The sequence below is a fragment of the Dromaius novaehollandiae genome, chromosome 10 (assembly GCF_036370855.1).
Source record: "Dromaius novaehollandiae isolate bDroNov1 chromosome 10, bDroNov1.hap1, whole genome shotgun sequence".
Taxonomy (NCBI): domain Eukaryota; kingdom Metazoa; phylum Chordata; class Aves; order Casuariiformes; family Dromaiidae; genus Dromaius; species Dromaius novaehollandiae.
Genome location: NC_088107.1, coordinates 76,964 through 98,483, shown reverse-complemented (window position 1 = coordinate 98,483; position 21,520 = coordinate 76,964). Strand labels below are relative to the sequence as shown.

The 21,520-nt window shown below is 43.6% G+C and overlaps 1 protein-coding gene and 1 long non-coding RNA gene across 4 annotated transcripts in view; both read left to right on the top strand.

Annotated features, from left to right (window-relative positions):
• Positions 1 to 4: 4 nt before the first annotated feature.
• LOC135329407 (uncharacterized) lies at positions 5 to 4,917 on the top strand. The gene is made up of 4 exons (XR_010390869.1): positions 5 to 207; positions 1,338 to 1,445; positions 1,859 to 2,055; positions 4,296 to 4,917. It is a non-coding gene; the product is annotated as an uncharacterized LOC135329407 (long non-coding RNA).
• Positions 4,918 to 7,697: 2,780 nt separating this feature from the next.
• Positions 7,698 to 21,520, top strand: part of IQGAP1 (IQ motif containing GTPase activating protein 1) — a 69,795-nt gene continuing 55,972 nt past the window's right edge. The window contains exons 1-2 of one of the 3 annotated variants that reach the window (XM_064517728.1): positions 7,698 to 7,973; positions 10,011 to 10,110. In XM_064517728.1, coding sequence (XP_064373798.1) covers positions 7,919 to 7,973; positions 10,011 to 10,110 — 155 coding nt within the window. In that variant the 5' untranslated portion in view covers positions 7,698 to 7,918. Of the gene's footprint in view, positions 7,974 to 8,297; positions 8,317 to 10,010; positions 10,111 to 10,626; positions 10,775 to 21,520 lie in introns of those variants that run through there. The other 2 variants (XM_064517729.1, XM_026115567.2) reach the window with 2 other exon arrangements.

Sequence of the window (21,520 nt, the reverse complement as noted above, 5' to 3'; positions counted from 1 at the left end):
GCACCAGCAGCGCCTGCGCCGCCGCCCCGGGCCGCGTCGCGTCGCGTCGCCAGAGGAGTCACCGGGAGCGGCCGGGCTGCGGGGCGGGGAGGGGAGGGGGCGCCGGGCCCTGGGCCCTGGGGAGCGCCGGGCCGCCTTGGCGGTTGGCTCCGCGGGAGGACGGCCGGGTAACGCGGGTGCCTGCGATGGCGAGGGCTGGCCCGGAAGGTCTCTTCCAAGACAATAAAAACCCCTCAGTTCTTTGGTTTGATTCTAGCCTTTATTTTTAGTATTCCTTAACGGTTTTTTAATCGGTTCCTCAGGTTTTTTATCAGTTTTCATTATCAATATCAGTTTTACCTTCATAGTTATTTCTTTCCTCTTTATTTATTATATATTGTGTGTATATATATGTGTCTGTATATATGTATATATTATGTATATGTGTATATATTATATGAATATATTATATATATGTATATGTGTGTGTATATATGTATATATTATATATATTATATATATTATTATATATTTCCCTTTGTTATATATTTATTTTATATATATTATATTTATTATATATTTTATATATTGAAAATAAGTGTTAAGTGTAATTTTTATTGCTTGGAACTGGTGTCTGTTAGCTCTCCCTTTTTAAACATGTAATTGGTTCATGATCACTGATTTATTGGTCATTATAAGGTCTGAAATGTAGGTAGCAAAACTTCTTGTGGGAAGAATAGATTCCTAATGCAAAACCCAATCATTTAAGGAGTAGGATCTCTTAGTACTGTCTCTCTGACATGTATGCATTACATTCCTATACCTATCTTTAGGCGTAACTTAGGAGTCATGAATAGTAGCAGTCTCTCATGTATCAGTATAAGAAAATAACTCTTTGCTGTGTTGACAAACCCGCCATTGTCTGACCAAAGATGAATTTGGCTAGGCATTTGTTTTTTATCATTGACATAAGAAACACGGTATACAATTGGGCCAATAAAACTACGTGATGCTCCTGCCCTTAGGAAGCTGTATCTGAGGTTTAGCCTTGTCCACATCAGTCTTGCAATTAGTGGCCGTCTTTCCTTCACGTATAACGGGCTTCGGTTCAGTCCTGTGCTGCTGGCTAAAATTTCTGCACTAACAGGTGGGATTTGATTAGTGCTGAAACAGTCTTTTTCAAAGACTGTGAAGCTAAGCACGCTGTGGATAGTTTATAGATAGTTTAATTCATAGCGAGCATGACGACTCACTAATTTACCCCAAGATAGTTTGTTTGTAAATATTAAATATTTCATCTAGTAGTGTGTTTGTACAGTACTATTAACACAATGCTTATATTTTATTTATGCAAATAGGTACTACATATGTAATCTGTTACAGAAATCTTGAATCTAAACGCAGCAGTCTTCTACAGACAGAAACTAAGCTTACAGTAGCATTCCTCCACAAAAAGGGATAATCTGGTAAGAGTCTTCTATGAGACAGGGCAGGAGTAAACTAGGTATACAATTTATCAGAGCAGAAGGAACTTTCCTTTAACAAAGGTGTAAAAAAGCTGCTAACATTTGTGCCGTGAAGCTAGTGAATTGTTGGAAGTGAATCATACTAGAGATAAGATTATAAGTAACCTTTAAAGCAATTTAAATAGAGATACAGAGGCTTTTTTTATCATTGGAGTCCTTTTGGATGCCAAAAGTTACGGGTTTGATGCACAGTGTTTGGTAAGCTACTGCGGCTAGTGTTGCAGAACAGGTCGGACTGCATGCCTCATTGTCTCTTTTCTCTTTACAGTCTAAATCTGCAGCCCGCTCCCACTCATTTAGTTGCAGCTAATATTGTGGTCTGCTCAGGATTTTAATCCAAGTTTTCTTTATAGGTAATCCTACATGAGAACAAATACAGAGGAAGCAAAGCAGCATTACAAAGCAGATAAAAAGACATGGAGTCTGTACCACACACAGACAAATGTATCCTGAGAATTGTCCAATGGGGGTTGTTTTTTCATGCAACTTTGAGGCTTCCTTGGACATTACAGACACTTCAAGAGAAAGAAAGTGTCCCTGGTGCTTGGGGGTAAGTGCACACCTTTCAAATTCAGGAAGTCTTTTCCAGCACAAAGCTTGCCAATCTTGCACTGCAACAGAGAGAAAGGAGAACGTTTTATGATGGGAGCTCAGAGTGTGGGATGGCTCACTTGCCTCCGAAGAGTAAGGGCTCCTCTGCCATCCGAGCAGCCTCTGGCTGCATCCTAGCTCCGTGCCATGGCTGTGGGCAGAGCTTGGGCACGGTGCTTTTCTGTCATGTTGCTTCCAGGCTTCCCTGGGGAATCCTGCAGAGAGAGCGTGCATGCAGGGCTGTGTCCCGGGTAGCAGCTGGGCCATGTGAAGTGAGGTCAGGACGCAAAAGCAAGTCCGGAAGCAAAGGGGACGTAGGAGATCCCATATCGTGAGGCAGACTACTCCACCCTGCCCGGCTGGTCTGACACTGCAGGAGCAAGTGGTATGGGGCTGGCCATGCTCTCTTCCCCCAAGTGTGCAGCCACTTTCTCTGCAGCTTTCCCAGGGCTTCTTCCAAAGTTCCTGCTGCAAGGATGGGAGGGCCAGGGCTGAGAGCATAGTTTTGAAACAGCACTGCCTTTTTAGACCAGGTCAGTAACTTGTCACATTTGGCCTCTATGTTTCTGCTCTGGTGCTGGGAGACACAAAGCTAACTTTCACTTTTGGCAAGCCACAGCCTAACATGTAAATATATACAAAACAGTATCATCGAATACGTGAGGGGTAGGAGTCATAGAAATATTTTCAATGGAGGCAACTGCGTCTGGATTCCTACAGGCCAGTCTGGGCCCCTTAACACAGAACATGTAGCTAAACTGGGTAATTAGAGAAGACAACAAAAATGAATAGGGATCTAAGCCTCATTACAGACCTAAATAAACCTATCCTGGATAAATGCGATCTAAAGGGAAAGGTCTCAATTGTCTATGAATTCTTAAGTGCAAAGAACTAAGTGCTAAGGAATGACTGTTATGGATGAGATGAGTCATTATAACGAAGGATGTTAAGTCTAGAGCAGCAATAGACATCTGTCATCTCGGCTTTCTGAGGGTTTTGTGTGTGTTACAGAAAAAGTGATGGCTTGGAATTATTAGTGCTAAACGGGACCTAGAGCAGATCCTACTACAACTCCAGCTTTTGCTTTGGCAGAAAGGAGGATGCACATGAAAAATGCTTCAGCGGAAGGTTGTTTGAATATGCTATTGTTTCCCAATCTTTTTTGGACTGAGAGACCATGTAATTTTTTTGAAAGGCAGGCAGGATAGTTGTATATACTGTAATGTTTGGAGGAGGATAGAAGAGATGAGAGATTCCCTCTGCTTCAGTGGCAGCCTGCATCTAGGCTACTTCGACATGACTGCAGAATGGCAGATTCAGAATCTTCACGTAATCTTCAGGTTTTTTTCAGCACCATTCACAGAGATAATCTTTCTTGATAAAGAAGGTGGCCAATAAATACTTGCAACAGAACAAATAACAGTGGTTTAAATAAAGGATTGAGTTTTGCAATTCTTGTTTCCTCAAGGAAGCCCGTGATAAGGCAGTTAAGGCCAAATAAAGAATACTTAAATTTTGTACACAATTGCTAACTAAAACTGTGAAACTGGAGAAAAATAGGTACCTCTGTAGTGCTTTGTGTAAGACTATCTGGCTAGTGGCTGTTCAACATAAAAAAAAAAAAAGACAAGAAACAGGAGAGGTAATAAATTAAACACACAGATACACAAACCCTAAGAGCAGTTAGTAGAGACAGTAACAGAGACCAGAAATCTTAGAGACAGTGATCGGTGGGGGGCATTATGGGAACCATTCAAGTATAACCTTGAAGAGGTTCAGCCGGAAACTTTGAAACTGCAAATGTGCGATGATCATTTTTTATTCTGATCAGAATGGGTCCTATAGAAAGACCAAGTTTATGAATTTTTTTCACTGGGATTATGGGGCTGTGCAAAAATTATTCTGGGATTTTAGGGGAACAAAACCAGTTCTGCACTCCACAGTCTATATATAAACATTGCTTGAAATGTCTTCTCATTGCATAACTGCAGAGTGGCCACATATGAAGTGATGTAAATAAATATTAATAATTAGAATTATAACTGTTATCAAGCATTTTGACTAAGAGCTGAGGGATGTTATGTCTTCCAAAACTGTTGGCTTCACTTATTATTATTACTATCATCATTATAAGCCATTACTTACATTCATTATTGTCTCTTTCAACACTATTTAATGGGAAAATTTGTTTTTCCTCAGGATCACTACCTGCATGCTTCTTCATAAAAAAACAGCCTCACCAAATCAAATCACAGACCTCTTTAGTCCAGGGCCCTGTATCTGATATTGATCAGCTGAGAATACTGACAGATAGAGAGCACAAATAAGGTGTGTGTGGAACGCTGACATCCAGTGACATATGATCTTCCTGAGTTTTCATCTAGACCGATTTCTTTAGTAGCCTTTGGTGAATTTCTTTGAATTTATCTAACTCCTTTTTGAGTGTGTATATTCTTCTGGTCTTCAAAATAATGCCATATCGATTTCTATACTTTAGTGTTATGCTTTGTAAAAAGGCATTTCCCGTTGTTTGGATTAGAAGTGTCTCATGGTTAAATTTCAGACTAACTTATGTTTTGTCAGAGGGAATGAAAACACGTTCCCTAGTCTCCTTCTCATGTTCTATACACCTCTGTCAACCTCCTTTTCTCTCCTCACAGTTGTCTCTTGTTAACTGAATGTCCTAGTTCAGTTAGTTTCTTCTCACATTAAAGCCCTTCTGTAGTTCTGATCATCGTTGTTGCCTTTCTCTGTAGCTGTTTTTGTTTGATTACATCCTTTTTTAAGAAGGGATGACCAAAAGTGAGGTATAATTCAAGTTGTGGGCACATCTCTATTCAAGGTAAGTATCTCAATCAGAATTCAGGATGCACTTGCTTAATGAAGTTTCCTACTTTGTACTACTGCTTTTCTTTCCTAATACTATGAAGTAAGGCTTGCGGGGAGAATGACTGTCTTTTATGAGACCAACTGATATAACTGGTCAGACAAGTCATTTCATCTCATGAATATCCTTAGACCATCTTAGCTGCAAGACACTACTATTAATAGTTTCCAAAATTATCTTTGGCTTTGGACCATTCCTAAGCACTGAGCTGAAGTTTTCAGCTCCGGGATCTCCTACCTGAGCTGTAATGCATAAATTAGAACCTGTCATTCTGTCTGTATGGTTAGTATTGTTTTTCCAATGTTCACTACGTTGCATTAACATTGATTTTCATCTGTTGTTTTATGGACAAATTACTTAATACTGTGATATCCTTCTCCATCTCTGTGAGCTGTTTGTCAGTCACGTACTTCAGCAGGTCCATAGGCAACCAACAGATTGGATCTGGCGAGTGCTTCCTCCTGCTTCTTTACCTCCCTTGCACTGCAAAGTAGCTCTAGGCAGCAAGAGGAGCTGGCAAATGGTTTCTTGCCATTCAGTCTTCCCCTTCTTCCCTCACAGATCCTATTCACAGCTGTCTCCTATCCTTCCTTTACTGACTTTACTGTGGCATATATTCCATTTTAAAGCTGATTCAAAATTAGTAGCAATGATCTTCCATGAAGAAGTCCTCCCATGAGTCTCCAAAATCCAATTACAATTAACAATTCCATTTATATTAGTACACTGGAGCACACTTTTTCTAACACAGAGCACAAACTTTCTACCATGAGAACTGTCTTCTTTTTTGCTTTTCTAAAGTACCCAGCACTATGAGGCACCAGTGCTGATGCATATGGATTCTAGCTAATACGTGCAAGAACAATTACAACGAAGAAAAAAAAATGAGAGGAATTAAGAGATGTGGGAAGCTTGGAGCAAAATCAAGAAGGTACAGGGGGAAAACAGAAATGAGGAAAGATTTTTCTTCCTATCTAATCCACATACTAGCTGGCGTCATTTTCACAAAAAAATACAGTCCATAGCTTTTGGGGTTTTTAGAGGTAGCCTGCTACAGACAGTGGAGTAATTATGTTCAGCTAAATGATGAACCTGAAAGTTAAATTCAGACTTCTCTGTAATTCCCAGGGCATACTGCTTGCTCCAGTGCCTGTGAAGAACAGCTTTGTGATGCTGCTTTCAGAGAAAAGTTGAAGGTTTTCTAATTTATGTCTGGCATTCACCTTTGTCGTCATTTCTGTAATTGTTCAGCCATGGCATTTTTAACCCTTATTATAGACAAAACCCTTTTTCACTTAGTCTCCCTTTCACAGAAACCCTTTTAAACTTTTATGTAAATATACTTCTTCAAAAAAAAAAAAATCACAGAAAAGTTGAGGTTGGAAGGGATCTCTGGAGATCATCTAGCCCAACCCCCCCGCTCAAGGCAGGACCAAGTAGAACGTGTCACCCAGGACCATGTCCACTTGGGGTTTGAATATCTCCAAGGATGGAGACTCCGCAACCTCTCTGGGCAACTTGTTCCAGTGTTTGACCACCCCCACGGTAAAAGAAAGTTTCTTCTTGCGTTTCAGTGGAATTTCCTGTATTTCAGTTTGCACCCATCGCTTCTTGTCCTCTCACTGGGCACCACTGAGAAGCTGTCTGGCTCCATCTTCTTTATTCCCTCCCATCAGATATTTATACACATCGATAAGATCCCTCCACCCCCCCCCCCCAAGCCATCTCTTCCCGGGGCTGAACAATCCCAGCTTTTTCAGCCTGCCCTTGTGTGTCAGATGCTCCAGTTCCTTACTCAGCTCCTCAGCCCTTTGCTAGACTCGCTCCAACATGCCCATGTCTCCCTTGTACCGGGCAGCCCAGCACTGGTCACAGTGCTCCAGATGTGGTCTCACTAGTGCTGAGCAGAGGGGAAGGATCACCTCCCTCGACTTGCTTGTGCTGCTCTTCCTAATGCAGCCCAGGACGCTATTGGCATACTTAATTACTTAATTTGTGCTTAATTAGTAAGCTTATGCCTTGGCAGCAAAATTAATTGGAGAAATCAAAATGGATATCTAGTGGCGTCTTCTGTATTCTGACTCTTGAACAAGTGCTGTAAGAGCAGTAATAGCTGAGCCTGACATCCACGGAGGGAAGGGGACTGTCGGGGCATGGCTGGCTCCACCGAACGTTGCCGCTGCTGCTCGCTGACGTTCTGGAGCAGCCCGCTTCCCGCCGTGGCTGGCGTTTCGGGAGCGCGACAGCAGTGCGCTCAGCACAGGCAGGCTGTGGAGAGGAAGGGCACAGCCGTGTCCAGCCGGGCTGGGGGTCGCCGCGGAGGAGGCCGGATGCGGCTGGGAAGCCTGACCAGGGCAGAGGGCTGTACAAGCCTGGCACCGCGGAGTGCCCGGCCCGGCCGCCTCGCCCCGCGGGAGCTGCACGGTGGCGGCGGGGCTGGACGGGTCGGGCAGGGTCGATGTAGGGCCGTGGCTGGCCCGGCCCGGGCTGCAGCCCCTGCCAGAGCTTCCCTGGGTGTCATGGACGGCGCCGACAGGAACGCAGGGTCCTGCGCGGGGGACAGACACGGCGCCGGGGGCGGGCCCCCCTCTCGTGGGGCAGCGCCCGGTGCCCCAGGCCGGCGGCGCGCCGCGTCCGGGCGGGCTGCGGGGAGCGCGACAGGGCCGATCCGGGCCGGCGCCGCGGGGCTGGGGCGGGGCTGGGCGGGCGGGGGAAGCTGCTCGGCGGCGCCCCGCGGCCCGGCTACGGCGCGGGGGGGCCGGGGCCCGGCAGCGCCTCGGCCCGGCAGCGGCAGGGGCGGCCAGGGCGCGGCCGGGCGGGGCGGGGGCAGCGCGGAGCGAGCGCGGAGCGGCGGCTCCTCCTCCGCCACACCCGGTGCGGCAGGAAGAGGAACCGCCGCACCCAGCTCCGGGCGGCCCGCGGCCAGCGCAGCGCCATGGCGGCGGCGGAGGAGGCGGACGGGCTGGCCGTGTCCCGGCCCCACTACGGCTGTGAGTACCGAGGGGCGGCCAGGTTCGGCGGAGCCGGGCGGCCGCCAGGGAGCATCCTGCCCGGCGACGCCCGCGCTGCTCGCGCCTGCCCGGGGGTCGGCGCTGGAGGCGGAGGCCGGGACGCCGCGGGCACAGAAGGAGCCGCGGGGCCTCGTCGCCGAGCAGAGCTGCGGGCGGGGCCGGCCCCGCCCGCGGCCCGCGCGGGAGCTCGGCCGGGCCCGCGGGCCCCGGCCCTGGAGAAGAGCGCCGGCAGCAGGCGCCGGGGCGGGCCGCGCGGCCGGGCGACCGTCACCGCCCTCGCGCCGTCGCCTCGCGGGGGCTGCCCGCGCCTGCCGCGGCGGGGGTGCGCGCCGGGCCGCGCCCAAGATGTCCGCCGCGATGGGCGCCCGCGGCGGGAGCGTAGCCGGGCGGGGCGCGGCGGCGGCAGGGGGAAGCCCGGGCGGGGGGGGTGGGGGGAAGCCCGGGCGGGGGGCGGCGGGGGGAAGCCCGGGCCGGGGGGGGGCGGGGAGGAGCCCGGGCGGGGGGCGGCGGGGGGAAGCCCGGGCCGGGGGGGGGGTGGGGGGGGGAAGCCCGGGCCGGGGGGGGGCGGGGAGGAGCCCGGGCGGGGGGCGGCGGGGGGAAGCCCGGGCCGGGGGGGGCGGCGGGGAGGAGCCTGGGCGGGGGGCGGCGGGGGGAAGCCCGGGCCGGGGGGGGGGCGGGGAGGAGCCCGGGCGGGGGGCGGCGGGGGGGCCCGTCCGCTGCGGGGGCGGCCCTTCCTCCTGCGCGTCTCGGCAAAGGCATCTCTGTTCCCCGGGTGAAACGCCTTCAGACCTGCGGGCGATCGGGCAAATTCACCCCCTAGGAAACACTTTGGGGAGGGAGACTCTAGTTTAAGCTCGTATTTGCGGTTGTGATATACCTTTGAGTTTGTGCTATGCTGTCACGTCAAAAATAAGCAAGGACAGAGAAACTGCAGTGCTGCGTTGACGTGCTTTGTGGGTGCCACGGTGGGGCTGCGGGGTGGCAGCCCGCCCCTGGTGCTCCACGCCGTGCATCTGAAGTAGGAAGGAGGTATTGAGGTGGGAGAGTCAGGAGGAGAGAGAAATTTTCCCTTCTGGTAGGCGTTACCCTGTGATTTGTCACAGCTTTCAGCTGTTGCAACTTTGGGAAAGGCTGAAGTAATAAGATGCTTCTGAGATGCTCTGAACTAGTTCTCTAGGAGACCCATGGCATTTTGAAGCAAAATCTTGTTTGATACCCAGTACTGCAGTTGATACCTTGTCATTATACTTGTTTGATGAAGGCATTTTAGGTGTAAGCTAACTGTTGGTTCATAGTGGTATGAGACATTTCGTATTTGTCCAGCTACTCCTTGAAACCTAAAGAATGTGCAGTTATTTTCCATAAGAGCATGGATGAGCTATTTAGCTGTAAGAGTGGGAAGGACAGGCTGCATCACTGAGGCTTTGAACATAGTCAGAAAGATTTAGGCGTTCACCCCTCTATAGGTCCTCAGCATGAGCCAGAGATGTTGCACAGGTTGTGGGTCTGAACAGTTCCTCTCCAGATGAGGATTGTGAGTAGCATTTTCATCTCTTTCAGAGTTGGACTATAACTATATAAAAGGGATTTTATGGTGTGATGTTGTATTGTTGTCCTTCTTTAATCTTTGATTACCAAAATCAGAAGGTAGATGGAGAGACATGGTCACTGATGCACTTTTTAGGATGAGAAAGGCAAAGCTAGAAGAAAGTAAGAAAATAAAGGACTGTTTATAGGAAGTTGGAAGATGCAAAAAATTGGATCAGAAGCAAATATAGAGAAATCAGAAAGAGGGAAAATGACAAATTTATGTGACGAGAGAAAGGGTAAGGAAGCAGGATAACTTCAGCTTTACTTTCTGTTCTGTTGTTTGTAAAGAACAGGTCTGTTTGGTTCTTCATTTTCTGAATCGAATAAAAGTGAGCTCCTGTGGGAAAGGTTGGATCTGATTTTTGGTTTGTCTGTTCGGTTGTGTTCAATCCTCAAGAACCTGAGAATCTGTTTGACTTTTTGCAGCTGTCCTGGATAATGAGAGGTTAACAGCAGAGGAGATGGATGAAAGACGGCGCCAGAATGTGGCTTATGAATATCTTTGTCATCTGGAAGAAGCCAAGAGGTAAGAATAAATGAGCTTGAAACTGCTGGTATATTAAAAGGATTTGTGATACTTGGTAAGTGGAATGATTTCTATGTAATTTATTTCTTGATTGTGTTTCTGAGCAGCTATATAGATTCATTAAAAAAAAAAAAGTCTGTAGGGGCCTTTAGCAGCTACCTCTCTAGTCTGTTTTTCTGCCTGACAGAGGCAAATGCAACCTTGCCTAGGTTGTTCCTGACGTGTTTATATAACATGTTCTTAAGGACTTTTGTGGCAGGGACTCCATAGCTACCCCTTCAGCAATTGTTCCAGTGCTTCGGTATTCTTAACACTGGAAGGATCCCCCTGGTATCCAACTTGTGTATGTCTTGCTGTAGTATTACCCCGTTACTTATCAACAGACATGGAGAACAGGTTATTCTCTTATCTGCAGCCTTTTAAGAATCTGAATTGTTACAACGTATTTCCTTGCTCTTTTCTCTTAGACTAAAAAACCCAATTCTTTCATGTTTCTCTGTGGGTCCTATTTAATAGATGAGGTCATTATTCCTGGATTGTTTTGACATCTCTCCGCTTACTCCATGTCTTTCTGGAAGTGCTCTGCCAAAGCAAGAAGAAGTTTTCCAACTGGGGCATTAACATGCTGATAAGAGTATGAGGATTATTTTGTGTATCCTGCTAGGTATGCTGTTATTCATACATTCCAGCATGGTATCTATGTTTTCATAATGGCATGATGTGGTAGAGTTTTGCTGACTTGCCATCCTTTTCCTTGAAGGTATGCTGCTGACGTTTGTTCCCCAGCCTATGTTTGTGCAGCCAATTATGTTTTCCTAAGTGTATTACCTTTTACTTGACCCTGTTGAATATTACTCTGTTTTTAATGACCTTTTGGTTTAATATGTTGAAATAATTTTGAATTTATTCCTGTCCTCCAGCATACATGTAGCCCCCTCCTTTTTCTGTGTTGTCTCCACATTTATAAAGTGTGAAAGCATGCTGTATTTCTTCATTCAGACAAATAATGAAAGTATGATCTGAACATGCAGTGCATGGGGGTAGATTCCTATATCTGCTATATTAGGAAAAGGAAGCTATTAAAAATGAATGCGTAAATTCTTATTGTTGCTAGTTTTAAATCTTTTGCAAACAACCAATCTTATATGCTGTAAGTCGAGAATAGGAATGAAACAGATTAGTTTGTCTAATGCTTCCCTTCATGACAGTCATCTCCTCTCACGACTTAGCACAAATTGAGCTTTTACTTGAAATTTTGCATGGTTGTTCCAATCTCAGCTTCAGCAGAGACAAGCTTTCAAGAATGAGATTGAAGAAATGATGTTATAGGTGATATTCCCCGCACATACACTTTTAAAAATAATGCCTATGTTTGAGTTGCTTGCATTTGGTAATGAGTCAGGACATCGATTATTAGCTTAGACTTTCAGTGTCCCTATAAAGATCCAGGAAACTGGTCAAGATGTATGCCACAGAAAATAATTTCTGGTGCAGCAGTAAGTAAGGAGACGCATAAAAAACATGTTCTAAACAGTCTACGCCATGCTTTGTCGAGGTTCACTGGATACTTGAGTCTGCCTTTGTCCTTCAAAAGATGATATGGACTAAGAACCAGAAAACTTTTTCTTCACTAACTGATGATAAATTTCTGAGCATTTCTGTAAGTTTGCCCCAAGAAGACAGACATGTTTCACTGAAGTGATGTTACAGGGGAGGAAATGGAGTGTTTGTACAAAATCACTGCTGGCAGAGCTTAAAGGACTCATTTGCAGTACTTCATTCCAGGATTTTAGTAGCTTACGCTTTCTTACCAGGAGTGTATAGCGTATTTTTGAAGGGGGCAGGTGGAGGGATTCAGTTTATGGTGTAGTCTCTTAGGTGCTTCGTAACAGTTGTCACTATTGTCACTCCGTAGAAGACCCTTAGTCACTAGCAGAGAGTAACTTCCTATCCATACAGATTTGGATGAGATTTGAAGTACTGAGAAAGATCCAGATATATCTCGGAATCTGAGTCATTCCTTCCCTCTGAATCTTTAGGATCAAATGTTTGGTGACGGGGAGAAATGAGTTCCATTATAGTCACCTTTGGTGCTTGAAGGGTCCCAAAGGCATCTCTTGTAGCCTCTTTTGGTTATCGATTTCAGAGTAATTGCTTTCTGAGGTGTTTGTACTCTGCCCAGATTTGCAGAAGGATTTGGGCAAAAATATCTACAGCAGCAACAGCTTTGATATATTAATTCAGCTGTTGCTTAATCCTGGAGATTTCAAGTCTTTAGTTACCTAATCTTTGACATTAAAATTTCTTGGCCACCTCATGTTTGCTGCTGAGTATTGCCTCAGCATTGGCAAGGCCAAGCAGCTAGGCATTACATTTCACTGCACCTTGTCAGAGGCAAGACGTTTCTCCTCATTGTCCTCAGAACAAGTCTTCAGATATTTAAGACAATGCCTAGTGATTGCCAGTATATTTTCTGAAGAATGAACTGTGTCTTTAAAACACTAGCGGTGATACAGCCTTTGTCTTAGCATATCTTGGCAGTCAGAGCACTTGCCTGTTAAGTGGAAACTCTTCTTGAGGAGGTTCAAATACCCTTTTCCGATCCCCAAACCGTGTTTGATTAGTGGCCTGTAGGCAATTTGTACACATTTGAAAGGGAATTTCTGATTCCCAAAGCTGAAGCTGTGCATAAGAGTTAAAGATTAAGTGACTAAAAGGAGGGGAGCAGACTCGTTAGTTTAATGATTAAGAGACTCCTGTGAGAGCAAAAAGACTTGGATTCATGGTCTGTTCATGTTAATTTTTCTCTTCACTAAGCAGTTTTTGTGTAAATTGTCCTTTTACTTTTTTAGGGTTTTTTTGTTTGTTTGCTTCTTTTTTTTTCTGCTAGAAGTGCAGGCAGAAAAGGGCTTTCAGCTGCATTGTTGGCAGAGTGTTTATTTAATTTCAAAAGTAATGATCTCTTAGAGTTCTGTTTTAGTTGCTTTTGTTAATGTCCTTGATCTGGGATTTTCTGTATTTGACGACTTTACCAGTAATGTAATTGATGCATAATGTGTGAACTAGGTACTGTAGCATTTTGCTTGTGCTATTGATGACAATGCCTCAGAGCTGGGGTATGGATGGGAGAGTTCCTCATCTTTGCATAGTGAGACATTTCTAGATTGGGGGCTAAATATGTAAGGAGAAGAGGAGGACCTAATCGTAGAGCAAGGTATCTGGTGAACCCTGTGTCACGGTTTTTTGGGGGACAGGTTTGAATATTTGACAAAACGTTGCTTTGAGTAGCTGTTTGCTAAGGAGCATATATCAAAGGCATTAACCGAATATCAATAGCTTATACTTATTTAATGGTACTGCACTCTCTTTGCCTTTTTTTTTTTTTAACTTGAGAAGTCAATGTTCTTCCATTGTAATTTAGCACTTTTTTACCTCAACTAATAATTTGCAGTAGTCTTGTGAGACAAGAAGAAAGGGAGACAGAGTGTATAAGAAAGATGTTGCCTGAGATCATGAAGGAAATTGAGATGAGGGTTGGTGCTACACTAAAGATTATGAATGAAGGAATTGCTGTACTATGCTTGGACCAAATACATGTTTCATGAATAAAAATAGCTTTCTGAATAACCGTCTTTTAACATTTATGTATCTTTTTCTATTCCCAAATCGCTGTAGCCTGTACAGAAAAACTGTAGCAGGTCAGATAAAACTGAGTAAAAAATACCCTGTTCTGTCATGACATGACAGTGCATGCTCACAGAAGTATAAAGAGATTTTTATCCCAAATAGAAGCAACCTGCGAGAACTTTTTACCCCCTTCCCTGGAGATGTAGAGTACCAAAAGCAAGGGATAGAGAGAAGTATAGAGGGCACTATTTTCCATAAACATTGAATACGTATAGGGGTGTTGCTAAATGGGAAGCTCTCTTAGCGCTTATTCTGTGGATAACTTTGCAGAGCTGGCTCAACAGTGCCTGTAAAGGTGTACAGACCCGGTTGTTGAGGGAGCTCTTGTTTGCAGATACAGTATTAAAGTATTACACTGCAGCTTAAATCGGCTTCTGAAAGAGACACAGTAGTTGCTCTTTTGCATGGTGACTGAGTCTCAGGATGTTTCTGCATTGCGAATCGGAGGTGTTCAGAAGATGATAGCATTTTGTATTGGTTTCAGATTCTTATTAGCCTGAACTTGGAAAAGGTGAGGCAGTTCAGGTAGAATACGTGGTTTATGAGCCTTCATTAAGCACTGAGACACCACAGGAGAGCTAGGTACTAGGAAGGTAGTTTGAGAAAAGCAGGATTAGTTTTTCCTCACCTATTTTTGTACAGTTCTGAGTGTGACTTGTCTTTCTGTTGCATGTATTCTGTAGTGAATACATTCCAAAACAAGCAAGTTGTATGCAGATTCTCTGATTTAAATTCCGTTTAGCTTAATCTGCAAATTAGGTACAGGCAAGTTTACAACAAGCTTTGAAGCTGTTAGGGTACTACCTCGTGGAGGATTCTGAGGACGAAGTGGTAACAGCAGTCTAAGGAATCCAGCTTGGAGTGCCGGAAGCCTGGCGGGGGGGACCACAGTTGCAACTCCTTGTTTCAGAGTAAATGTCAGGAGAGCAGGAAACATAACATACCTTAAGAGCCCTTCAAATCCAAAAAAGGGTGAAGGTTGTTTTAAGCTTGTATTTCTGAGCTCACTTGTCAGTTTATGCAAACCTGACTTTGTTTTTGCTCTAAAAATATTTCTATTTATGTTTGCATTCTGATGTCCAGATGTATGCAGCCCAGCTACAGTTTACAGTGTCCTTCAGTGATTTATGAGCAATTCATTGTATTACCTCAAAAGCATGGGAAATTATTGTGAATATGTAACTTTTCAAATAAAAGGGAAAAAATGGGAAGAAAATGCAGTAGATGTTAAACTATACACAGAGAGGAAATGAAATGTGTCCTGTAGTTATGTTACGTGAACGTTATTTTGCCTGATGCAGGTCAGCTTGCATCTGTATTTAATCCATTGGACTAATGGATCATAATTGTCCCGTTTTTGATAATTGATGGTCACTCTTGTGTGCTGGAAAAGCTCTGGGGATAGAATGACTCATGGTTAGAGAATATCTGTAGTAATATAGGCAATAGCCTGTAATGTAGAACCTAAGAAAGTGTTCCTCTTTCATATTAACACAATCTTTAGACTTAGATTGGAGGCGGTCTGAGACTTCTGGAGCTGAATGATGTCTATTTGGTTTGCCCATGTCATAATTCAACTGTATATAACTCCTTTTTGGAGATTTTTTGTTATTATTTTCCAACTTTAGAACTGGCCTTTTTTTCACATGTGAAATACTAACACATGATAGGATTTTAACAGTCACGGAGCCAAGAGAGAAACAGAGACCTTCACAGATAGGTGTGTGTGTAGATATTTTTGCATAGAAAGAGACCCGATGTCTTCATGTACGATCTAAGTGAGGAAAATCTAGAAACTACTGTCTGGCCAAAAATGCAAACTGAATATATAATTTCCAGCGAAAGTGTCACTGCTAGGCCAGACAAATGGGTCAAAGGTCACTAATGACATGGCAGCACTTACTCTTTTATAACATGAGCAGAATTTCTCTCTCTCTTTCAGGCTAATTAATTTTTTTCATTATTTCCTTGTATTCCCATTTTATTCCTTCTCTTGTGAATTGGGACAGGTACTGTTTTATTTACTTATTTATTTTTGTTCTGCTTTTATCAGGTACAGTACAGATCCCACATGAATATTGTGGGATCCATGAATATTCATATATACTATTTTATTGTCATCAGTTGTAGGTTGAAGTATCTATTATTTAGCTCTTACCACTTTATCTGGAACTTCTTACCAGCTTCTGATTAGGCCTGAGATGTCTCTCTGCAGTTCTTGTACTATTTCACTGATGAGCTCATACAACTGGCAGGGAGTCGTTATTCGGACTGGAAATGTCTTGGAATGTGCATTCAGAGCCGTATTTTTCCTGAGAAGTGGGTGGAGAGTGGCTGAGGGAGGGCAGCAGTGGAATGCCACCATCTTTTCCTCACTCTGAATACTTTTTTTCTGAATCACTGGAAATAGTAATGAAAAGCAGGAGGGAAGCAGAGAAACAACTGCTTGCACAGAATTCCTTTCAGAGACCAGGGTTTGGCTGATTGGACAGTGGTTTCTGAAGGAATATTGCACGTAATGCAAGAAGAGAACAGGCCCGCAATAACCAAGTGTAACAGTTCTTGACTATCAGATACTGTGGTGTGCTTTTTATAACCCTTATTTGCAGGAAAGCAAATAATAGTAGTTTTGAGATACTGTAGTGATGCTGTGCCTTCCAACCAGTTAAGCCTAGTTTGTTGCTAATTGTAACTGATCTAAGCAATTAGCTTTGACAATAGAATGACTGAATGTGTCTTGAAAAAGATGTAATGGTCATATTCCTTGCAAATGTGGGCTTAGTACTCATCTGAAAGCTCCTCTGAACTAATGTTTGTGGTGTACCTAGTCAATGTGATAGAATCTCTGTCAGTAAGAGCAGCTAAGATAATTTTTATCAGTTTTTGGCAGTGTTCACAGTGGGACTACAAAGAATAACCTCATGTTTACTTGTAAAGGAAAAGCGGAACTTTAGTGCCAGAATATAAATAAGGTCTTTGGTTCAGCTGCAGGTTTCCAGGCAGGGTACCTGAATCATTGTGAAAAATATCTGGCCTATGTTATTCACTAATCTGTTTGGCAGTTACATTATGATCACCGAAACTCAGTTTGACAGAGGGTTCTGCCTTCTCCCCCTTGCAGATTTTCTCGCATCTACCAGATTTTTGCCAGATTTCCTGTTAAAAAAGCTGTATGAATAAGATGCTGTGACAAGCTCTATTGCTTGGGGAAGATGATATCATTTACTGCAGGTCAGAAATCCTTTGAAAAAATTATTTGCCACAAAAACACAACTTACCTGTCCCTGTGTTGAAAAAAGCCTTATGTTACAGTTCATGTAGTTTAAAACATAGATATTCATGAACTGTGAAGCTCTCAAATTTACTATGTAAGACCAAGTATATGGGTTTACTTGGGTGTTCACTGCTGTGGTGTGTTTTCTGTTTCAGCTTTGGTAGTTCAGGTATGCATTTTCTGCTTATACTCTTGTGCATAAAATGTTTATTTTTTTGCCTTTTATCCACCCTCCAAGATACTGGAAGGAGAAGACAGAAATTATTCTCTTTTCTCCCTATGCTCTTTTCTTGAGCAATCAAACAAAACCAAAATAAAACAAAAAACACAATGTGCATCAGCAGTGAATTTTAAAACAGCCTTTACAGAGACTAGTAAATGGTATGTTGATTTCCCATGTGCATTGGGAAAAAAAGATCCCTGCCACCCAGGGAAATTCTCCATGAACATGAAAATGTTAAGCTGTAATAACTGCCTGGGTATGCCATCTGCCTGGCTTTGTAGTTTTGGCAGCTTGCCTGGTGTATTTCAGTGTGAAAGGAGAGCAGGGAGCAAACGGTGAAGCCTATTTTTACATGGTGGTAGCTGTGCGAATGAGTGAATGGAGTTAAACTTTGGTATTCTTTACTAGCTATTATTTGGGTGTAACCAACTCCTGCAGGAATCATTTCCTTGAAGATGCAGTGAGCAGAAAGCTGTTTCTTTTATTCTGATAAACAAAGTGGGAAAATGTAGTGCTGTAGGTTCAGTGTAGAGCTTGAGATTACAGGAGTTTATTTCAAGACATGCTGTACTATGTTACTTTGAGGGATGGACTTTCCAGTCTTCCTGTAGATAATTGTTTGAAGTACTGTTTTAGTTCTCTGTGAGACAACCGCATCCCCAGTGATCTCGACCTTTGCCGTTGATGTTCTGGGATTAGCTCCATCAGCTGTCACTCGAAGGCCTGCTCCCACAAGAGCATGTGTAGAATCCCAACCTGGAGTATTACGTTATGTGAAAGGTCCTGGAGTTGTGTATCACCAAATCCATGCCCTACTGTGCTAGTCACCTCTACTTAAGATCAAGGAGGTGGACATTCGACGCTCTTAGGGGATATCTTGGTAGTCCCATAGCTGACTGTGTAGGCTGTACAGTGCTGCTTGGAGTTGCTTGCACTTTAAAAGTGTTCGCATGAGATCACTCAGAAGGAAAAGCTACAGGACATAACTTTTCAAGTTCTTCACGGTGTCTTCAGTGCATTCACTCAAACTGCGCCCTGTTTCTTTTCTCTTCTGCTTAATTTTGGGTATTCTGAGGTTTGGAGAGGCCAGGGATGTAAGAAACACTTCTCCCACTTCTTGTCTGTATATGGATACACAGACAGGCAATGGGTGAATATCCTCCTAGAATTACTTCCAAGGCAAAAAGATGTCCCTGTTCCAAGTATTTGTACCCAGAGTGTGAGCATGCACACGAAGATCACATCTTGAAGAACTTGGTTTTTTTGGCAAGTAGCATTCCAATTTCTTGGTCATGAGTGGGAAATGGGTAAGAGGTTCTAAATGTATTAGCACACTAACACTTGTGCTTTTTTTGGTAGAGCATGAGTTTAGACAGACTTCTTTTGCTAATTGAAATATATTAGTACAGTATATAGACTCAGTTTCAAAAACTGGAGGATAATATCACGTGCCTCTGGAAAGAGGAACAGGCTCTTTGCCCCTCCTTTTCATCACCAGACCTCCTGCAGTAGGAAATAATGCTTACTCTGTCTTCCTGAGCAAGGAGCCAACACCCTTCTCTAATGTAGTTGCTAGGGGACAACTAGAAAAAAAGCAAGGAGTGCTGTGGCACAAACGTGTTAATACAGACAAGACTCTCACATTCTGTCCCATTGTTCTGAATTTTCCAATCAGTGGTCCTAGAACAAAGGGTCGGAAGTTTGCACTGAAGTTCTCTTTGCAGCTTCTCAACTAATGCAATTGTTGAGGTTTTGCAACCAGCGAAATGAGGAGCGATCTTGTGGACGGCTGAGCCTTAGCCTAGCATTAATACCAGACTGATATGCGTGATACCGGTCATCCTTCAGCACAGTATTGTTAGTGCTATGTACTTTATCTCCTTATGATTTTTATCAGCTAGAGTACTGAAGTGTTGCATTTGGGGGCCAAAACAGTGGAAGTGACCTCCAGGTGTATACTAAGACTGTGTGTCATGCAGCGGTTCCGAAGTAGAAATAAGTCACTGGCTAGGTCTGTGTACAAAAAGAAGAGCCATTGTTCTGAAATTCTAGGTCAGCCAAAGGTTAGAGAAAGTATTTCTGGCCTCTGCAACTAATTAATTTACCCTAAAATTGCTATTGCTTAGTGATGACGAAGCACTTAGCACTCCTCAGTGTTTGACTGATCAGGATTGTTTTTCTTGTATGTTAATATCACTTGATTTTTGCCTTCTGTGTTTTCCATACCATTTTCTTTTTGTGCTGGAACATCCTGTATGGTAATCCTATCATGAAACGAGTGGTGTTCCCTATAGTTTTTTTCCCGATTTTGCCATCTGTCCTACTGTCTGTGTGTGTTAAATTGGATACTCTTAAAAAAAAATTTCCTGGAGAGATCACATGATAGTTCTCCTTCCTCAGGCTTAGCAGTAATCAGTATGAGAGAAAAAAAGTGTCTTCTTTTTCTTCTTCTTTTCTCCAGTTTTCGATTGTCTCAGTGTTGGGAGAACATTTCCTCAAGGTCAGGGCAAAAACAGAGGATGAAATTGCTAAGGTTAGCCAGACTTCTGACGTCTTAACAGGTGTAAGAGGAAGATGTGTGCAAATATGACCAGTGTTACATTTCTGTCATGTTTGGTTTCCAGTTCTGGTTAAAATTGACCTATGGTACTGTAGGAAAGAATGACACCTTAGGGTAACTTGTCACAGTCTTTCTTGATAATGCCGTGTCAGGGAAGAAAAAACAGGCCAATAGTTGAGGTGTGATTGGTGTTGGTTTTTTTTCCCCGTTCTTGCTAATGGAGCAATACTTCTTTTTGGAGTTTGACAATACCTGATGTTAGGTTTTTACTAACTTTTTTTCCCTTTCTTTTTCTTTTCCTCCTTCTTCTCAAGGAAGGCCTGCTTCTAAATTGCAACTGGTGGTACTAGCTGCATGTAGATATACAAGGATCTTATCTGGGAGTGGGATCTGTGTTTGATTTGGCAATATGACTGACCGATTAGAAAGGTGAAATTATTCCTTTAATTTGAGCTAGCTTCAGTAAAACTGGAGTCTCCTGACTGCATAAGCAATATATGTCATGAAAGTGGGGGAATCGGTTCTGGTTAAAAATTATCTTTCTTTTCTTTGTGCTGGGGAGAGGGAGGGAGCATAGTGGAAGCTGCATGAGCCTGCAATGCCGCTGAAAAAAACATTGTCGAACTATGCCTTAAGTAGCAAAAAAGAGTTCAAGGTTTGTGTGGAAACCTTATTGATGGCTTATTGTTCTAATGCCCTCTGTCTCATAGGTCTTTAGAGGGATGCCTTAGGTTAGGTGCAAATGCAGAGGTCAGAACTTGCAAGTGAGGGAGTTGCTGCTCATCATCATCAGTTCAGTGAATGAGCTGCTGCCCTTGACCCAGTTTTATTTCAATAAGATTTGAGAGATGATTGCTTCTCTCTCATTTGGAAATCCCACATTTATCTGCTGAAAATCTGTGCTGTTTCTTCCTTTTAAGAGTGATGGGAGTTTTAATACAAATACAAAAGGTTTTAAATAAAAAAAAGCTGCTCCGTAATACTTTATGAAAACAGGACTGTCCTCTGGTCTAGCAAACAGTTAAGCTATGCTGCAAGAAGGGGAAGTTTATTGTATGTAAATTGCCCCGGTTTTGTAGTTGCATTAACACCCACTTAGGAACCTGTTGAAACAGGTATGAGTACATTGAGACAGCTTATGTTCTAATTATGGGCTATTTTTCTTACTTTATGGAGATGCTTAAACAAAGCTCACCATCTCCTTCAGTAAGTGTCCTTCAGTAAGGTATTAAATGATGTGGTTCCATGCCCCTTTTACTTTCATTTTCAGTCTTTCTAGGGCTGAACGAAGTGGGTGGTTTTGTTGCCCCGATAAGGTTGTTGGGAAGGGAATTGTTAACCTTTTTGCTAGCATTTGAGTGCTTCCAGGGTTTGAGTAGTTCCAGGTCCTCTCAAGAGTCTTTGGCTGTAATGATTTTAGGCATGTAAGCAAGAGTTCAGAAAGCTCTTGCACCATTCGGAAGGAAGGGGGGAGAAGGTTGGGTTACTGAAGGAGTACCATAGGAAATACAGCTATGCGGTTTGGCACGTGGAAAGAGTGCGATTTGACCGGTAGTATTTAATTTGCTTTACAGTATCTTTGGCTTAATGAATCATTCGGATAATGGTCCAGAATTTTTAAATTTAATGTTTTCTCTGTCACTCATTCAGATTTAGTTACCCTTCT